Consider the following 19,134-nt stretch of genomic DNA (forward strand, 5'->3'; position numbering starts at 1 on the left):
GCAGATCTGAAAGGGATCTGTTTCTGTGTCAGTATCCACTACACTCATGAGAAGCGCAAGACAATACGTCTTTTGTTTTTATCAGATCTGGCCTCTGCTTCGGAGCTCGTGCTCAGAGCGGAGATGCTTGAGGGCTGAGGCCATGTATTGGGGGGTCCTCCCCAGCCTGCATCTGACTGGGGTCTCATGGCTTTCTACATAAGATACTTGCTCTCATCTTATTTGGCATGGGCAGAGAGAGAGAGCAGCCGATACTGCATTTGGAGGCGATATGGGCCTCCCCAAGGCAGCAAAAACAGCACTGGTAGTCATCACTGGCCGAGAAGGAGCAAGGCACAGAAAACAATTCTTGAACCCCAGAACTCTGGGCATAGTCCTTCCTGTAAGGAGGGAAATGGAGAGGATGAGGAAAACTAATTTACACTACTTATAAAGAGACTACCAAAACCACTAAAATCTATATGCCACTATATTTACAGATAAAATCCTGCAAAGTTAGCTTCAAAGACACAGAATTCCAACTCAGGCCATGAAGCAATAAGAAGGAACTGGAGAGGTGGTCAAGTTTGCACCTGCCTTTATACCCTCAGTACTGAGCATGTCGGGCTCCAGGTGTGGACCAAGAGACACTACTTGCAAGATTTTCTGGTCTCGTATGCACATGTACCCATCTGTGGAAAACACATAGGGACCAGTGCTCGTAGAATTTCAGCTTCAACCTGAACAGTCCAATTGGACAGATAGAAAAAGACCTCTGTTTAACAGCTCACATGTCAACTCATGCCTGCTGCTCCCTGACTGGTAGAGCTATAATGCTGATAATAAACTTGTTATTGAATAGGAGGAGAGAAATGGTCTAAGGCAAACTGGAATACCAGTGAATAAATAGTCTCTTTCTAAGGAACATCTAATCCAAACAGGTTCAGTTTCTCATGTAAGGTTTGAAGCAAAACATCGGTGGAGTATATTTGCACATATCTTGTGTTTTAACCCCTCATGTTTTAGGGACGAGAAAAATTGATGTAGGGTTACTTGAATTTAGGTAGCAATCATTTGTTTATTGTAAATTAAAGAATGCAACAAGTCTAGTCTGGTTACTTGACATTGAAATGTAGTGAAACAGAATTAGCTTTACAACATTTAAATCCACTTTCAACAGAGGCTTTAGAAAAGAGCACAGCAATTGCAATTCTTTACGTATCATCAAAGCACCATCATCTTTTGAAGCAAATAATCTAACTTCTGCCTTTCTGGGGCCAACTCGTCTGTGTGCATGCACATTCAATAAGGGCATGCATCTGGCATTCTAGTTTTTTTAAAAAATGGCTTGGCTTAGCCTTTTTAACCGAGATTCTTTTACAACAAGGGCATTTGCTATCAATTGTGCTTCATTCATACAGAATGTTCCTTGATGACAGGAACTGGGCTACCTAATGCCAAATTCTTACGCTACAGCTGAAATAATCTAGTTTTCATTTCACTACCTTTTTAACAGCAAAGTGCTCAACTCCTCTCTTCTTCACCACTGCATAGCATCTCTTCCCAGATGAAAGCAAAGCATTTTCTCCGCTTCGGCCCAGACCATTCTCGTACCATGAAACAGGGTGGAGCTTTCTAAACTGAAATGCTTACCCACTGTCTCAGAAGCAAGGAGGTCTCCCTCCAAATGCACTATGGTCTGAAGTCTAGAATCCTAACTCCATTTCTGAACATGGGGTTTTCCTCTCACATTGGCTCTGCCTGTCTCAACACTGCATCCACAGAGCAGAGATCTAAAAAAGGAAACCCCCCGCATTTTAGAAACAGGAATACAGAGCTTACCAGGTACTGCGACAAAGAATTTAACAGCATCACGGTGCCCATGGAAGCAAAGCTGTGCATGTGCCATTGAACAATATGGTATGAATGTTCCAGGAGTCACTTTATCACTGTTTTCATCCCCATATACACGTATAACACTCCCAGGACGGTTTCCAGAGCCTGCTGCTGTTTTATTAGCTGTAAAAGAAAAGAACAAAAATGTTTTCCACTTGAAATTTCAGTCTGTAGAAGTGGTTATTTGTTAAGTAACCTTATGGTACTATCTAAAAGCTAAAGCCAATTCAGATAAAATGGAACAGAAGGGCAGAAATGCCAATTCAGGACAGAGCTGGAAAGAAAAAATAAGACTGCATGCTTGGTTATTTGAAGTACATCACAAAATGGAGTAGGATTCTTATTCGTCTAGCATAATTGTTTTAAGATTTATTTTTTAAAAAACACTAAATTCATGAGGGAAAAATCTCTAATATATAATACAGCTAACTGATGTCTCAATGAACAAATCCTAAAGCATTCAAATGTATAACTAAATTAAAATGTTAAAGGAAGATTTCCTTAGCATCTGTGATTATAGGGTATCCCATTGCCAGCACAAACCCCACCAAAAATAGTCAGCTGTGGGCATAAAGGAGCTACACCATTATAAACACTGTTTAGTTTTTGCTGGGATGATTTAAAATCCACTGACAGAAAAGTGCTTCTTATTCATGCTAGACAGACAAGCCATCTCCATTCCAAAGACTATCAAAGGAGTGAAAGAAATGTGATTTGTAATGAGACAAAGTCAACGATGTGGATTAATGACAAAGTTATGAGATATGGTATCAAATTATTTGCTGGAATAAAAACAAAGTCTGTATGAAAGTTCAGCTGCAACACAGAATGATACACTAAACTGCTGAGCAGATTGGTGGCCATTTAGCAAACATAAAACTGCTGCAATGCAGTAACTGAGTGGAAAAACATTGAGGAACATACAAAGGGTCAATCTATAGAAGTGGGAAACAGCCTCAAAGTGGCTATTAGAAGCCTGAAAATAGATTTTTGTTCAGGATCTGCACTTACCCCTCAGCCCCAGTAAACGTCCCTGGTGGAGGATTACAGCTAAAGTGAGAAAGGAGGAAAGGGGAAATGGATAGGTATGACAGTAGAGGATAAGTATTAATGAGAACCTGCCATTCTCATATTTGAGTATTTGATAAGACAGTTTTAGATTTTAGCTCCTAACTTATGTTAAAAAACCTAGTTAATTAAAGAAGATTCAATAAAAGTAATCAAGAACAATACCTTGTTATATGGTTTCAGGATAAATTGTCAACGAAGGCCATGTCACTTTAATGGGATATTTTTGTTACTGTTAAGCTATATAATTAAATAGTAAAGTTTCCCCTTTCTCTCTTTTCTTAAATGGACACTATCAAAACCGATGGGCAAAACAATGTATAATTAAACAATATGTTTTAACATTTCTTCCTCACCCTGAAAAATCCATCAGCTCTAGAAAGTGACTACTATGCACTAGATAAGATATCCAGCTCATCAACGCACCAACAGACCAATGGGATGAGTTTGTTCATAGTTGTGCATGCATGCAAGCTATGTGGTCTGTTCTTGTAATCATGAACGTTTACAGTGGCAGGGTACTGAAATTTACAAAATCCCCTGCCTACTCATAAATACAATGCAGGGAGAGAAGCATAATTGTGTTCATGAACCAGAACATTAATAGACCTAAAATTAAGCCTACAAGCATTGATAGGGTCCTTTTTTAAGTTCACAGTATTCAAAAAGGAAAATCCCCACCAAACTTTTAAAAAAACTGACTTTGCTACAAACTAAGTGCAACTATTTATTTTTTGGAAGCATGATTTAACTATTTACGTCTTTGCTCAATACACCCATGCAATGCAAAAACAAACATTTATTTAATGGATGATCAATGTAATGGAACAGTATGAGAAACATAATGCATGTGCTATCAACAAAGGAATTGAAACATGAAGATTTACCACCAGCAAATTTAGAAGAACGGTCTTCCTCAGGATTGATTTACAGTCAAACCTTAAAAACCTTATACAGTAGGATGTTTAACATCACAATTAATACTATAATTAAAGTTGCCATCTTTTCCTTTCAGAAACCTTTGTTCACGCATTTTCTGTTATTAAAAGCTTTGATCCAAATTTCATCAATGAAGTCTGTGGCAGGGAGCTCTTTTTTTTTTTAATCAAAATTTTAGGGAATGAATTTAAACAGATGTTTGGGATTCGTTCATAGCATTTAAGACTAGTTTCTGTTTGAATTAATAGTGGTTTGTTTCTTGGGGGGGGGGGGGAGTGGAGAGGAGGTTGTCAGTTCTATTAGCCTTTATAAAGGCTAACTGCTTTTCCTAGAATGCAACTATTTCATTTTTAAATGTACCACCAGCATACAGCAAAAGTTCACAACTTTTTTTTTTTTTTTAAGCATAGACTTTTTGAATAACCAGTGGCTGAATTTTACCCACCAACTGAACTCCTCTATTTGAAGAATGTGGTTACAACTCATATGCCCTTGTGCAATGCCTTTAAAAGCAGCTCAGTTTCACTGCCTGTCTAGTCGAAGACGCCAAGGACATTATCGATTGTGTGATGGATTCTGAGAAAACAAGGCCATTTCGAATTGTGCTAACTATAGCCTTACTGTCAAAATAAGTTTTAAAATGTGAATTTAGAGCTCAAGGGAAGTGCCAAATTGTCATGATCGAGAAGCTGAAATCCTCTATTCACAAGCAATACGTCACAGGCAGTGCTATCAAACTGACAGATCACTGCCAATATCTCTACGTGCTTTAAGGTACAAGTCCCAGTATCCATCCAATCCATGGCATTCCAAAGGTGCCTTTTGGGATGAAGTGTTTTATATGGAGAGATGTCTGCTACCAATCCATTTTATGCAGGCTAAATAGCCCTCAGATATTTACTAACCTAGAGCAGATTCAAACCTGGAGATGAGTGTATCTACATCCTTTACCAAACCCATGGATGACACTTCATATTTTAGTCTTATTGCTATAGTAGTTTCATTGATTTTTTTGGTATTCAGCTACAGACATTCATTCACATTTTACTTACTTTCTGTTAATGGAATGGAGATGATGACACCATTTCCTGTCCCCACCCACAAACGATTACAAGACACCATAAGAGCTGTGATTCTCACAAATGAGAATCCTAGTTTTCCAGTACCTAAAAAAAAAAGTGCTTCAGTAAAAATTCTGGGCACCAATAATAATCATCTGGATTTCTAGAGAGCTCAGAGCATTTTATAACGTCAACATCCACGTGAGATGGGGGAATGTTCCCTCTTACACAGAACCAAGGCATAATGGTTGTGTCCAGAGTCACAATCTAGAGTGGGAACTCATGTGGGCCAATTTTCAGGCCTGTTCTCTAGTCTAATCTTGATTCTGTAAGGAATAAAATACTATACTTATATAAACAGTTAATTTTAAAGAATGTCATCATTTTTTCACGCTGCACATTACAGTAAAATGCTTCTGGGATTACAAGGCAAAGGGATTTAACTTAAAGGCAAGTTCAAAGAGCTCTGACACCATATTTTTCTGGGCTAGTTAAGAAACACAATACTGTTTCTTGCTTTAAAAAAAAATTATACAGAAATAAATCTCAAAGACTAATTTTAATTAGAGCTATCTCGGAAAAAACAAAATGATAGCAACATCAGAAAACAGGTATTCAGTTTTACGAGAAGCAAATTATGTGAGGTTTTGCCTCAGTATTCTCCCCATATAAGTGCAAGGCAACTTTTTTAGGCAACCTACAGCCTCCTCCCACATGTACAGTCTGCAAAACTGAGGCCCAGTTCCAAACAAAAGTTGAGGGGAACTAGGAAGGAAAATCTCAAAGGCTTCATACACTTCTTCCCACTACTATCTATTCTTCCGAAATAGTTCTGAATTCCTAACGGCTGTCCAGAGTGTCCTTAAAATCAGGAGATTGTCTGTAGCCAGTATTAGACAGTTTGACTTGGACTGTAGAATCAGATGGGTTGGGGAAGTTAAATTCCATGCCACTATAGGCTTTTGATGTCTTGTTTTAAGTTTCTTCTTTGGTTGAGACAAGCTGTTTGACCCATGGTAGATAAAAAAAGATCTAAGTAGCAACAGGAATGAAAAACACTATGGTTAATTTTATTACAGTCAACAACTTACCTAGCATTTTGCTTACATAGGGTTCAATGTCCACATCTTGTAGATGCTGATATGTGTGTGCGTGATAGAGTCGGAGTGTGGAATCCAAACGAATAGAGACCCACACGCCATCACCCACCCAGGCCAGCTGTCTCACTTGGCTCTCTTTCCTTGGGTGTGCATCAAACGATTTCTATGGAAGATTGTACTTTGAATTAGATTAGTCACGAAAAAGACAAGATGATCTCTCTTCTCAGCCAGATCTTACACATATTGGTAACTTTTCCCATAAACTGTCTACTAACCTTGCCCTGAGTGTTTTGTCAAGGCATGGCATAGTGTTGCCTCACAACACGCATCTCTACAGTCATTTGCTTTGACATCCCCATTTATGAGCCATTATGATCTACCAATCCTTCTATCTAGAGAGAGAGCGCGAGAAAAAGAGTGAGACAGAGAGAGATCATATATATTTATATTTTTGTTATTAGGTTCGCTGGTACAGTTTGAGACATTTGCCTAAAAAGTGTTTGGCTCTTTCCACTGCTATCCTGTCCTCTTGTGCACAATTAAATATAACATACCAAATAATCCTGGAGCTACAAGATGCATGCCAAACCTCAACAATAAGCATTGGAATGAGGCTGCATCAATCCCTTCTATTCTTCACTTCCTTTTCCCATATATTGCCTAATAGATTGCAAAATGCTCTGAGCAAGGATCTTGGCCAACATTTCCAGAGTGATTAGTGATTTTTGGAGCCCAACTTGAGATACTTTAAAGAAACCTGCTTTTCGAGAGATGCTGAGCACTCAGCCTCTAAAAATCAAGACCCTTTAATGTGTTCTCAAGTTAAACACCCAAAAACTAAAATGCCTAAAATCCCTAGTCACTTATGCTGGCTATTTCCTGTATATGAAACATGTCATGTACCTGTAGGGCACTGCAGAAACAACAGCTTAGACTTCTAGGTAAATTTTAAGTTTGCTCGAAGTGGAGGGCAAACGCTCTCCTAATACTACAAGTTAAAAAAATCCATCCCCTAGAAATAGAAGTATGGAAAGCCAAATCCTAGAAGAGGCTGCTGGTGGACGGGGGAAGACCACAAAGTTCAGTGTGTTGTGTGCTCCCCCTCTAGGCATTGCAGCAACTGGTTGGTTACTAGGTTTTATTTCACAGGATCTGTTCAGGGAGAGGAAGTGTTGGTGATGCAGATTCCACAAAAATTGATGTACACCTCTACCCCGATTAAGACAAATTTGGATATAACACGGTAAAGCAGTGCTCGGGCGGAGGGGTGGGTGCACGCTCCAGCGGATAAAAGCAAGTTCAATATAATGCGGTTTCACCTATAATGCAGTAAGATTTTTTGGCTCCTGAGGACAGCATTATATCAGGGTAGAGGTGTATTAATTTAATCACTTTTATAAACAGATGTGAGATACTCAAAGCAAAAAAGCTGCTTTTTAAAAACCATAATGTGAAATATTATCCTTGAATTTTAGAAGATATTTGACTAATTTCTCTCCAAAATAATAATTTGTTAATGATGGCCTGTTTTTGTGCTGATGAACAGTGTCTTCTTAGGATTCATAGATAGGGAAGGGGGGATGTTTAGACAAAGATAATGGCAAAAATTAATTATACTTTAACTAAACATTGTTTTTCACTTGCCTCTATTTTCATGGCCTTTGGTTGAACAACATAGATTTTGTTCCTGTAGCCACACCAGACTTTATCATGTACGACAGTCATGCATCGGATGGAGTGATGAGGTCGGCCCAGGTCTAAGAGATGATAGTTTGTCAAGTCCCACTGACCATCTTTGAAAAACAAACAGGAATAATTCACAGAGGTTAAGGTAATTTGCAGAAGTTAATTTGCATGCATATGTGCTTTTAAAATGGTACATCTCTACTTTTAGAAGAGTAAAAACAATGAGGAGTCCTTGTGGCACCTTAGAGACTAACAAATTTATTTGGGCATAAACTTTTGTGGGCTAGAACCCACTTCATCTGAAACCTTTTAGAAGAGTGTTAGACTCATTTAAAAAGTCAATTCAAATTCAGGGTTATACTTTCCATTAAATTGAAACAACAATTAAGTGTGGGACTGTTGTCTAAGGAAATAAGTGCAATTTTTGTTCCTTCAGAATGTGATTGTACATAGTGAGTCAGTGAAAGTATGCCAAAGCATTTTAAAAAGCAGTCAGATACTGCTAAATGCATTTGCTTGGATAGGCATATAACAGGTACAATGAGCAACAGCCTACACATAGCACTGAACATTAGCTGTTTGACTGAGCATGGAAATGCTGGCCATGCACTGAGATTATCCCCTCTGTTGTCTAAGTGTGCTATGACATCTTTAAATGCTGTCTACTATCAGTATGCCTTTTTTAAAAATAGCACATACAACGGCGTCACTCACCATTAACTGGAGTTCTCCTCTAGGTTAATCTCCTCCAAAGATCATCATTCTTTGACATATACTTGAGATCCCTCAAGGACCCTGTAGTCATTGGAATTTTAGGTAACTAAAGTAAATATCAGTATCAAGCCAGTTGAGCCTTTCCCTATATTTGCATCAGTGCTGCATGCCTGCTTAATATTGTTAGAAGCTGATTGCAAGGATCCAAAACACCACAAGGAAGAGAGCAAATAAGTGAGGAATCTGCGGTGATGACCCAACAGGAGAATTCCAATTACTGGTAAGGAACACCCCCTTCTCTCCTATTTGAGATCTCCCATAGAGATCCTTACTCAGAAGACAGAGGAACAGTGCCTGCCCAGGAAAGGTAGGGCTGAGAATTTTGAAAATAGATTTTGAGAAACAATATTATCAGAAAGAGGTTAATGTTGGCAGCCATGACCAATTACTAATGTTCACAAAAAGGTGGGGGTATATAGTGCATCTTCTGGACATGATTAATTGGCAGAATAACCTAAAGTCAATTCTCAAAGCAGAACAAAGTATCTTTTGCTACATAGCTTGTATATAGAGACTTCCCCAGCTGTCCCATCTTCTGCCCAAAATATGAATGAGTTTTAACAAACCAGAAGGATCGTGGATTGGTTTCTGTAGAATTCAGAATAAGCCCTCACTTTCCTCAAACTCCATTAATAAGAACAATGTTATTTTTATGGAAAAATAATTGATGGGACAAGATTTCTGGCCGCCACAATGGTCAGGAAAAAAAAAAAAAAAAAAAAAAAGGCTATCCTGCTAAAAGCAAGTCTCAGAAATGCTCAAAGAGCCTGGAAGACTAAACTGAAGTTTATGGAGGATATAAATCAATGTGAATGTTTTAAGGAAAAGATTGGAGAACAAGAGGAAAAAAACTGATCTCACCAAGGGCCTGCAACTAAAAATAAATTTCTATGACAGACAACAGACCAGTTATGAATTGTTATGGAGATTACTTACAGCTTTGAATTATGCATTTGAAATATTTGCAGCAATGCTAAACTTAGAGAGGAAGATGCAAGCTTGATGAAGTGAGACTGGATAATAAAAAGCCTCCAGAAATTCACGAGACAAAGACAACTTCCAGTTAGAAGATTTTTTTTTTTTTTTTGGACTTGTTGATTTCAAAGGGAAATATATTGGAGTATATTAACTCCCAGTGTTATTTTTAGTGCTTCTATGGTGCAAAGGTTTTTTGAACTGATGGATGGTTTCTACCATTTGACATTAACAGAAAGGTCTTGCAGAACAAGTCAGAATGGTGGCCTTTACATGGCTAAGGATTCAAGGCAAAAAATATATAACAGCCTTCAAAAAGCCTAACTTTGGACATAAGTGACAGTAAAAAACCGTCCTATATTTATGACCTGATACATCAGAATTGGCACAAGACAGAAATAAACAGCAATCTCATTGCTCAGAGGTGGGAAGAATAGTGACAACATAAAATATGGATTATTGACTAGATTCAGCTACACAGTGTGGCCAGGATCAATAGATAAGTAAGGTTTAATATATACAGTTCAAAAGTATAGCGGAAGCCTAAATATGACAAACTCTGTTTTCAAGTAAGGGCATTAAGCATTCTATGACAAACAAATCTTCGAAGACCAGCCTCAACACCACAATACCCAACTAAGGCAAAACAAACCAAGCTAATGTTAAGTTTCTCTTTTAAAAGCAAGAAGAACTTGAAGTAGAGACAGGCCTGAGTGAAACTAACATGGAGTTCAGATCACCCAGCTGCCTGAAAAAAATCTGTACTGAAGGGGTGCACAACAAATGATGGAGATACAGGCAGAGGGTCGACTGGCTTAATGCATGCACTTTACTTACTGTACCTATAATTCAAAATTTCAATTACTCCACAGTCCTGGAGGCAGCTCAAAAGAACTTCAGAGTGAGGATCCATGGTGGCGATTCCAAGTAGGAGAAATTCTTGGCTATTTACTAGAGAGAAAGGGAGAACAGGGGAATCCCTAATTACTGTAAAATAAGTTTGTCTGAACATATCTAATGCTACACTTCATCAACCAACATGCTAGCAAATTAAGTTTTTTTGACAAGGTACACAAAACATTAGAGATACTGGAAATGCTTGTTGCAGTAATACTGTTTGCAAAAATCAGATAATTCAGTGCATTCATTTTCAAAGTAAAATATTTACTAATGATACATTTTATTTACTCGGTTTTGATTATGAAGCATCTCTGTACGGTCATTGATTCTGTTTAAGATCATTCAGCAGAATGCTTACCAACTCCTCTGTGAAATATTGCTAATGTTCCATCAGCTAGTGCGACTAATACTATTCCTTTTACATGTCTGGGAAAAGAAAGGAGGCAAAAGTATCATTAGTGTTTAATTCATATTATCAATATAAAAATATAAATAGGACATTTTACAGTAAATATAATTTTACAGTTCAGCATAATTTAATAAATGAAATTCACATTTGCTCTTAAATACATAGTTCTCTACTTTTTAGAATACGGTTGATTGAACAGAAGGGGCCGTGAGACGCACAGGCTGAAAACAGAAAACTGATAACAACAATACATTAGCTACAAAGTAAGTAGGATGTATCTCTAGGAAAATTATAGTTTCCTCTTTATACGAGTCCCCAAAACCTGGAAATACCCTTGATATTTCAGTATCCATAAAATCCCCTTGATTTCCCCTTCGCCCCATTATGCTGACTGAACCCTCCTCTCCATCATCTTCCCCAAAAGAATAAAGAAATGTAGTTTTTTTTTTTAAAACTAGCGTCTCAATGAACTCAGACTGGAAATCTACTTAAACTACATTGTAATTACTCTATCTATAATAAAGGTTTACTTTAGGTTAGCAAAATTTACAAAACATTATTTCAGACAACTTACACAATACTGAGAATAGAATCTTTAAGTTTAATGGCATGAACACATTTCCTCCACTGGGCCACTGAAGAATGAACATACAAGCTGCAAGGACATAATTGGGATGAATTAAACATGAATACATCAAGACCATGTTAACGTCTCAGACAATACAAGAATTTTAATCAATTTCGGCCAGGGTAAAGCTTTAATTATGGAGAAAAAAATCTCACACTGATAACTGCAGGATTGCTACAGCTAATCCACCAGCTGCCCAAAACATTACTGAACATCTATCCACAGAGCCTGTAACTGGGATAGTAAATGTTCCTAGTGATTGACATTCAGCGCTACAGAATCCTCAGATAATACCATATTTCTTTCAATAAAAAGAAAGCCTTTTCTAGAGACATGTCACAGACAACTTTGTTTAATTTGGTATTGAAAAAGAGATATATTTGTTAAACTCCTACAATATATAGTACAGTATATTACACTACAGAATGATACATTCTGTATGTTCTATAATGCCAAGACACAATAAGGCATAGTGAATGGTACAACTATAGCTTTGGTTCAGAATTTTCTTCCCTTTGTGGGTTTCCTCACACTTCATCTTAGTTCTTGGAGCCCCCCAGGTTGATATTTAAACTTTCTGAAAGCAGGTTTAAAATGACTCCTAATCTTTTTAATTTAGTAGTTTTATAATTAGCATTTTCTTACCATCCATTCTGTGCTCCAAGCCACATTGTAGGTAAAAGGCTACTCATTTTCTGTGCTTCTTCTCTCACTAGATCTTGCTCATTTGGCAATTCTACCACATCTTTACACAAGTCTGATTCACTACTGAGAAAAACAATGGTAAAGTGATAAAAAATAGTCTGAAAACAAATGCACAAACTGCTCAAACTGTAACCCAGATTACAAATTCAAAGCTGTTAAATGTTTAAATATTCTGTGTATTATAAGTATATCTAAAGCAGAGTAAGAATCCCATTAAGCATACCAATTGTACGAATGAAATTAATACCTTTTTAGAGTAAATTTCATGAGGCTATCTACTTCTTATGAGGAATGAGAGATTGCATTCAGCCCCATTATTCTGCTCCCATACAAACCAACACACGGGATGGAACCTCCTGTGAATAGCTGAAGGCCTTGAAAAATCTGAGATGTTCCAACTTTATTTCTTTATTAATGACTCCTACAAACCTCACTGAAGTTTTCTCTCAACTGCCACAGCTAATGCACAGCAGTTGGCTGGACTAAGAGGCAAGTTACATTTGTTCCCATAAACTTCTGAAGAGCCAAGTGCCAGACATGACTAATAGAGCAAGTGTGATATCAATGAGTACACCGGGGTTGAACAATACTAAACCAGCAGTTGGCTGAAATGGTGGGCTGAAAGGAACAAATAGTTAAAAAAAAAAAATAGAACAATACACTCCCTTTTGGAGGTACCTGCCTAGAAAAAGTAATGAAGTTACATTGAAACTATTCTTCATTCTCACTCGAGACCACTTTAGAGAAACTAGTGCAAGACATTCTACATAACTATTGTGTAAAGCTTAATCTGCACACACACCTAGAAACACTTCAGTTATATAGTGCTTTCCAAATGATGGCCTCAAGTGCTTTACAAATATATGAACCTTTGTCTCAACAGTACTCTAAAATAGTATATTTATGAATTTTAATACATTTTAATGGTGTGGACCATTGACCATGTACCTAGGCTGGTATACTGGAGAACCCTCTGTTGTATTCTGCACCCCCAAAGGATCTGTGAAGACATGCTCTGTATACACTCCAGTTTGAGCTGGATCAGCTACATCTTCTCCTGACCCAGCACTGACTTCCGTTGCCTCCGTTGCTTCCTCTGCTGTTGGAACGTTTTCATCTACCACATTACTTTCAGCTGCAGTTTCTATGAGACAAATATTTCAGTTAAAAATTAACTTGAACTCATTCTGTATAGACACCGTGGCAAGTTCATGGGCAAATTACTATTAATTCTTTGCCTTCTATTTCCCTATGTGATAGACTATTCCTTTGGATTCCACGGAATAGCCCCATTAAATGGGAAAGGATTAGGAACTGAAGGACATGAAAAGACAGCTTTTGACTGAACTAGCGCTCTCTCCAGGTTTCTCTCAACCCATCTCTGCTCTGTTACTTTATTGCTCTATCTGAGGTACTTCACACTATCCCTATTGCCATAGTTTCCGAACACCTCACCGCCTTTGGCACATTTAGTTTGTCACCCCTGTGAGGTAGGGAACTAATACGATTACCATTTACAGATGGGGAACTGAGGCAAAGAGTCTACATGACTTCCCCGTGGTTACAGAATAAGCATGTTGGAGACCAGGTCTCCAGAGGCTGAGGTTAGCATCCTCCTCTTCCTTCAATACAGGTCTATTCAATTTGTTTTGATGCTGTTGACAACTTACCCTGTATCCCCACTTAAAACTCTAAACATACATGGATGAATATTTTCATACCTGGCTGTTTATCTGTCACAGATGAGGCACCATTAGCATTGTGTGTTATGAGAGATCCTGTAATACCCTCTGCAGTACAACCAACCACTGTGATTCCTCCTAACAGGCTATCAGTTTCTGCTGAGCTGTTGCTGGTCATACTTCCACACAATGAGGTCCTGTCCACCTGATTAGAGTCTGCTTCTTGTGACCCTTCCTCTCCTACAGGATAATCCGTTTCTCTAGCCCCTGAAAGGCAGATTAAGCTTCATGTAATTTCTTGGATACAGTAAAACACAGTGCATAATCAAGCAACAGGATCCAAGTTAGACAATAAAGATATTTACAGTCTACAGAGCCTGAGAGTCACACGACTAGAACATCCTATAAAATCTGCTTTAATGGCACAACACGAAAAGGCATCTTAAACCAAGCTGCCGCCTTTAAATTAAAATGGGACAAAGATCTAAAGAAGTGCTGCATGCTTCTACCTTGCATGTCAGGTTTCTGTTTGAGCAAAACTTTGCAGCCAGGTTAAAAGCAGAATTGAAACAGATCCTGATAACAGGGGGAAATGCTAACAGACCCTCATCTAATTCCATTCATTCTGATTTAAATTTATGCACATAACTGCTCATTTCCAGAGGCAAGAACGTTGCTTGTGTTTTGTATGATATTGTTTGAAATATGGATCAGTCAAGACAATCCCAATAGTAAGAATCATCATATGCAGGCTAATTCAAGAACTTGCTCTGTTGGAACTATTCCATTTTCCTGTCTCACTTTCAAGGTCTGTCCAACTTCATTGCTCTACTTGCCTCTCTACACCACCTCCAGCACATTCTATTCTTCTCAAAGTATCATGTCTAAACATGCTCTGCCTTCATTTCCATATATACACCTTCATACCTTACTTCCAGGCTCTCTTCTGCACGGACAAACCTCCTCGATTTTACTGTGCTACGTTAGCAGCCTTACTCAAATCTCCACTCAAAGGAATTTGCTTTTTCAAAGCCTACTAGCACAAACCTTCCACTGGAGGCTAATTTTTAATAGATTTTTTTTTTTTTTTATGAGTTAACAAGATGCACATAAAGCAACCAGCCTCACCTCCTGAAGTGTTGTATCCACCTACTTTTCTTGCCCTTCCTATATACTCTATTGTCTCTTAATTAGATCTTTGGTTAAATGCTAAATGGTAAAACTCCTTGGGGAGGTATCTCACTGTCTCCTGTAAAAGGTATCATACATCTCTATGGGCTCAATAATGTGGAGATCTACGGAATACTCTCACTACTGAAGAGACTATTTACCTCTAAACTGGCGTATGGGAAGATAGCAGGCCAGTTTACTGGTCCTATTAAGTCACACTCCTGCCTTGGTGTGATTAAGGGCTGCTCTAATTTATGATAATGGCCAATTCCAGGATCAGAGATGATAGAAAAGTGGCACAGGCCTGATATAAGATTAAGCCCAGTTTCCCCTCAGCTATGCTGTTTGTTATGCTGCCAGCTACAGTGTATTTTTATCATCATGATTAATCACAGAACTTGTATCCTTTTAGTTCGTCACCTCTAAAACGTTCTGGCTCTAATTTTCTGAGATGAACACTCACCACTCCTGGGGAAGTCAACTGGCACCAAGGACCGGGTGATTCTCTTACCTGGAATGCTAGCAATACAAAGAACGTGAGAATTGCAAACAATAAAATTGTCTAGGATGTTTCCCGGCTGGTTAGCATCAACAATGATCACTTTTGTAGCTGAGTGTGTACTAGTGCAGATCCAAACTAGACTGGATAATTCTTCCTGATGTTTCAACTGCTTCTGCTGTTCCTGCAAGAGCAAACAAACAGCAGATGTACTAATTACCAGAAAGGAGTCTGAAAGTTATATACCCATGTATTATATAAAATTCATACTGGACAGCTAGGCATGTGTTTAATACTATTACAAAACAAAAAGAAAGTGTACTTGGACTTAGTTTCCTGGATGCACAAGTAATGTATAAAACTTATGTTCCATACATGAATAGGAAACTAAATGAAAAGTAACAAAACTACACAAAACTATAAGTTTTAACTAGTGACTAATCTAAGACTGGTGTTGTCAGAAGAAGAGTTACATTTACATGCCTGCACGCTCTCAGTATTGCCAACTTCAAGTGTTTAATAATCGTGAGTCAGGCCCCAAACCATCATGAGATTCAGTTTAAAAATCATGAGCATTTTTAAAAGTAAGTTGAGTTTTTTCTTTGCTTTTTAGTTTCTGAGGAAGTTTTCATGTTTTACTTGCAATTATTCAGGATAGAAATTTTTTTAAATGAAAACAGATTCTCATGCAATCTCGAGTTCAGAAGCTGGAAGTTTAAGCAATACATAAAAAATGTGGAATCATGATAGAATTGTGAAAGTTGGCAATGCTGGTATCTAGATCAAGTAACTACACAGATTGTGTAAAAATACTTAGCTATTTAGATTTACCTCAGAGCCTGTAAACATCAGACAAAACGTGAATATTTATTTCAGTAAGTGGATTCAGTACAAAGCACCAGGTTTTTTTGTCTTGATCATCATTTCAGTTCTACCTGAGAAAACATGCTTATCCATTGCTGACTAACAGAACTGATTTCCAATGAAGTATTATTTACGGTAATGTTGTTTAAATATTCAACATTATAGAACAGAACTGATCTTACCTTGAGTTCCTGGTCTAGTCTATCTAAACTACTCTGAGATCCTGTTTGGTGCTTGTTCCCATCTGCATCCGAACCCCCTACATCATTGTAGAATACACTGGCACCAACCACAGAGCCTCCATCTCTTGTTTTCCCTCCTGATAAGTTCACTCCTACAGCACACCAAAGCTTGAAAGAGAAGAATTTGAGCATTTCATTTGCAGAACACATGGGTTTTTTGGCTTATGAAAGTAATAAAGGAACTAACTATATAGGCTATAACAGTGCTATGTAGGCTGTAACAGAGGAGTCGAGTACAATTTTTTACAATACAATTTATGGAAGACAGAGAAAATGAATCCATTATTCTTAAGAATGCAATTTTGAGAGAGAGAGAGAGAGAGAGCGCGGATGAATGTAAACTCGAATAATTGTGATTCTGCTGCAGTGTGCATTCTGTATCTCACATTTGCTTTAGGTGCCCAGCTTTATTACCTAAACAGATAAGAAAATCATTCAATACTTTAAGGTTTCAGATCAAGTAAGTTACCAGTTCAATGTCTCATTGTCCTTCATCAAGGACTACCTCCTCTAATTTTCATAATTCTATAAGTCCCACCTTCATAGATGTATCCTTTTCATCTAAGGGTCTCAGATAGACAGGCACAGGCAAATTCTTCATCTTGTTATCACCCTGACCACCATTTGCTACCTGAAGAGAAAGAACATTATACTTTCCCCTAAAAAAAAAAAATCATTGTTTGTGAATCTTGTCAAACACGCAGAACAATATTTTGCCATGGCTCAGCGCTGGTTTGGCTCATGGCCCATAGTTTGGTCAGCACCACTCAAAGGAAACAAAGATGACAGCAAAAACATTTCAGTGACTTTTTAAATAGAGTGGCTATCACAATCTCTTTAAAACGACTGAGCTTGGAGACCCCAGCCTTCCTGCAAATTAATGCTCCAGTCTTACTAAAGAAAAAAAAGTGAGTTTTCTTCTACAGATATTTGCCCTCGTCCTTCAGTTGGACGATTAAAACTGCCTTCTCAAGGTACTAATTCAGAAAGCAGACTTATTAAAAAGCTGACAACTAGCTATAATATACTAGCATCAAACACCACAGTTTTATGGAGCCTTAGTACTTTATCCAGTAATTCTTATTTATGGTTATTGTTAAATACCCTAGACAAAGTCATAATCTTAATACCTGTTTGTACTTCTGAGGCAGACTCCAGCCAAAAGCTTGCACTCTACCATCTTCCTTTTGAACGTGTGCTTTCACTTGGCGGTATTGTTCTCGTTTCTGTTCTCTGCGTGAGGCTAAATTGGCTTCAGATCTAGAGGGAAAATGGATATTTTTTTCCAAATTCATCCCTGTTCTCCTAATAAGTTCTTTTAATGTGTAGGTATGCCACAGCAGAAGTTGCCCCCTAACTACTGGGGGTAAACAATCCAAACTATTTTCAGAAATATTTATTACAGTAAAAGAAAAATGCTACATTTGTTAGTCTGAGCCAAGGATTGTATACTTCTATTTAGTCCTGTCTCAGTGCAGGGGTATGAACTAGATGGCCTCTTGAGCTTCCTTCCAGCCCTACAGTTCTATGACTCTAGATAATTAAGTCTATTTCTGCTTTCTCCCAATGAGCTTAAAAAGGAATGTATTCAAAGACTACTGTGAACTTCGAATTGCCAGGGGATTCAGTTATCTGGTAGAGACCACAGAAACAGCACATCACTATTTCCCCCCCCAAGTTCCTTAAAATGTATGGGGTTTTTTTTGGTTTTCTGTTCACATTTGGAAGGGTTTTCTTGGCAGTTGAGAGCATCATCATCTACTCAGGTCCACTCTTCTGCCTCTCCCCATTTTTCCATCTGTGATCTGCCTCCTGAGCTTTAGCTTTCCTGTTGTTTTTACTGGTAATCACTCTTCTGCAGAGCTTGAGGAAAGGCAAATGAAAGTGACTGCACACACAATGCTGTCAAATACACCAAGTACATGGATTTTTTTTTAAAAAAATTTTGAATTAAAGAAAAGTAACCACAAAGGTTAAACAGTAGTAGATACAACATTTTCATGTGGAATATTATTTTTAACTTAAGTGTTCTTTTACCATGTAGCTTTGGAGAAGGAAGCTAAAGAATTTGTACTAAAAATGAAAGCAAAAGAAGATGTGCAACAGGCCAACTCGACAGTGTCCCTGTGGCATGCAAGATGCATCCAGCTAGGGCAAGGGTGACCATAAGAACAGCCATACTAGTCAGAGCAAAGGTTCATCGAGCCCAGTATCCTGTCTTCTGACAGTGGCCAATGCCAGGTGCCCCAGAGGGAATGAATAGGGAATCATCAAGTGATCCATCCCCTGTCACTCATTCCCAGCTTCTGGAACAAAATTGTTCTACATAAAATTCATACCAATACTTAAATAATTTCATTTGATGAAAAATTAAAGCTTTACTGGCATAAATTATATAAGCACTAATACAGGTTCTTGCTCTGATCTAATTTTGACTGTTTTATTATTGTGCTAGTTATGATCACTATACATACTGTAATGGGTGCAAAAATTGGATTTTTTTTTTAACAATGGAGATTTTTTTAAATTTCCTAGGTTCATCAAATATTTTACCTGC

General features: G+C 37.9%; 1 protein-coding gene across 12 annotated transcripts in view; it reads right to left on the bottom strand.

Moving 5' to 3' along the window:
- Positions 1-19,134, bottom strand: part of SPAG9 (sperm associated antigen 9) — a 106,146-nt gene that overhangs the window by 10,603 nt on the left and 76,409 nt on the right. For 7 of the 12 annotated variants that reach the window (XM_032785167.2, XM_032785162.2, XM_032785171.2 and 4 more), the window contains 14 exons: positions 17,708-17,837; positions 17,116-17,208; positions 16,518-16,685; positions 15,484-15,655; positions 13,842-14,069; positions 13,069-13,264; positions 12,061-12,183; positions 11,362-11,442; positions 10,737-10,804; positions 7,688-7,836; positions 6,035-6,206; positions 4,935-5,048; positions 2,887-2,925; positions 1,822-1,998 (listed from right to left, as the gene is read on the bottom strand). In XM_032785167.2, coding sequence (XP_032641058.1) covers positions 1,822-1,998; positions 2,887-2,925; positions 4,935-5,048; positions 6,035-6,206; positions 7,688-7,836; positions 10,737-10,804; positions 11,362-11,442; positions 12,061-12,183; positions 13,069-13,264; positions 13,842-14,069; positions 15,484-15,655; positions 16,518-16,685; positions 17,116-17,208; positions 17,708-17,837 — 1,910 coding nt within the window. The remainder of the gene's footprint in view (positions 1-1,821; positions 1,999-2,886; positions 2,926-4,934; positions 5,049-6,034; positions 6,207-7,687; positions 7,837-10,736; positions 10,805-11,361; positions 11,443-12,060; positions 12,184-13,068; positions 13,265-13,841; positions 14,070-15,483; positions 15,656-16,517; positions 16,686-17,115; positions 17,209-17,707; positions 17,838-19,134) is intronic. The other 5 variants (XM_032785168.2, XM_032785165.2, XM_032785173.2 and 2 more) reach the window with 3 other exon arrangements.

This window comes from Chelonoidis abingdonii, chromosome 13 (genome assembly GCF_003597395.2).
Source record: "Chelonoidis abingdonii isolate Lonesome George chromosome 13, CheloAbing_2.0, whole genome shotgun sequence".
NCBI classification, from domain to species: domain Eukaryota; kingdom Metazoa; phylum Chordata; order Testudines; family Testudinidae; genus Chelonoidis; species Chelonoidis abingdonii.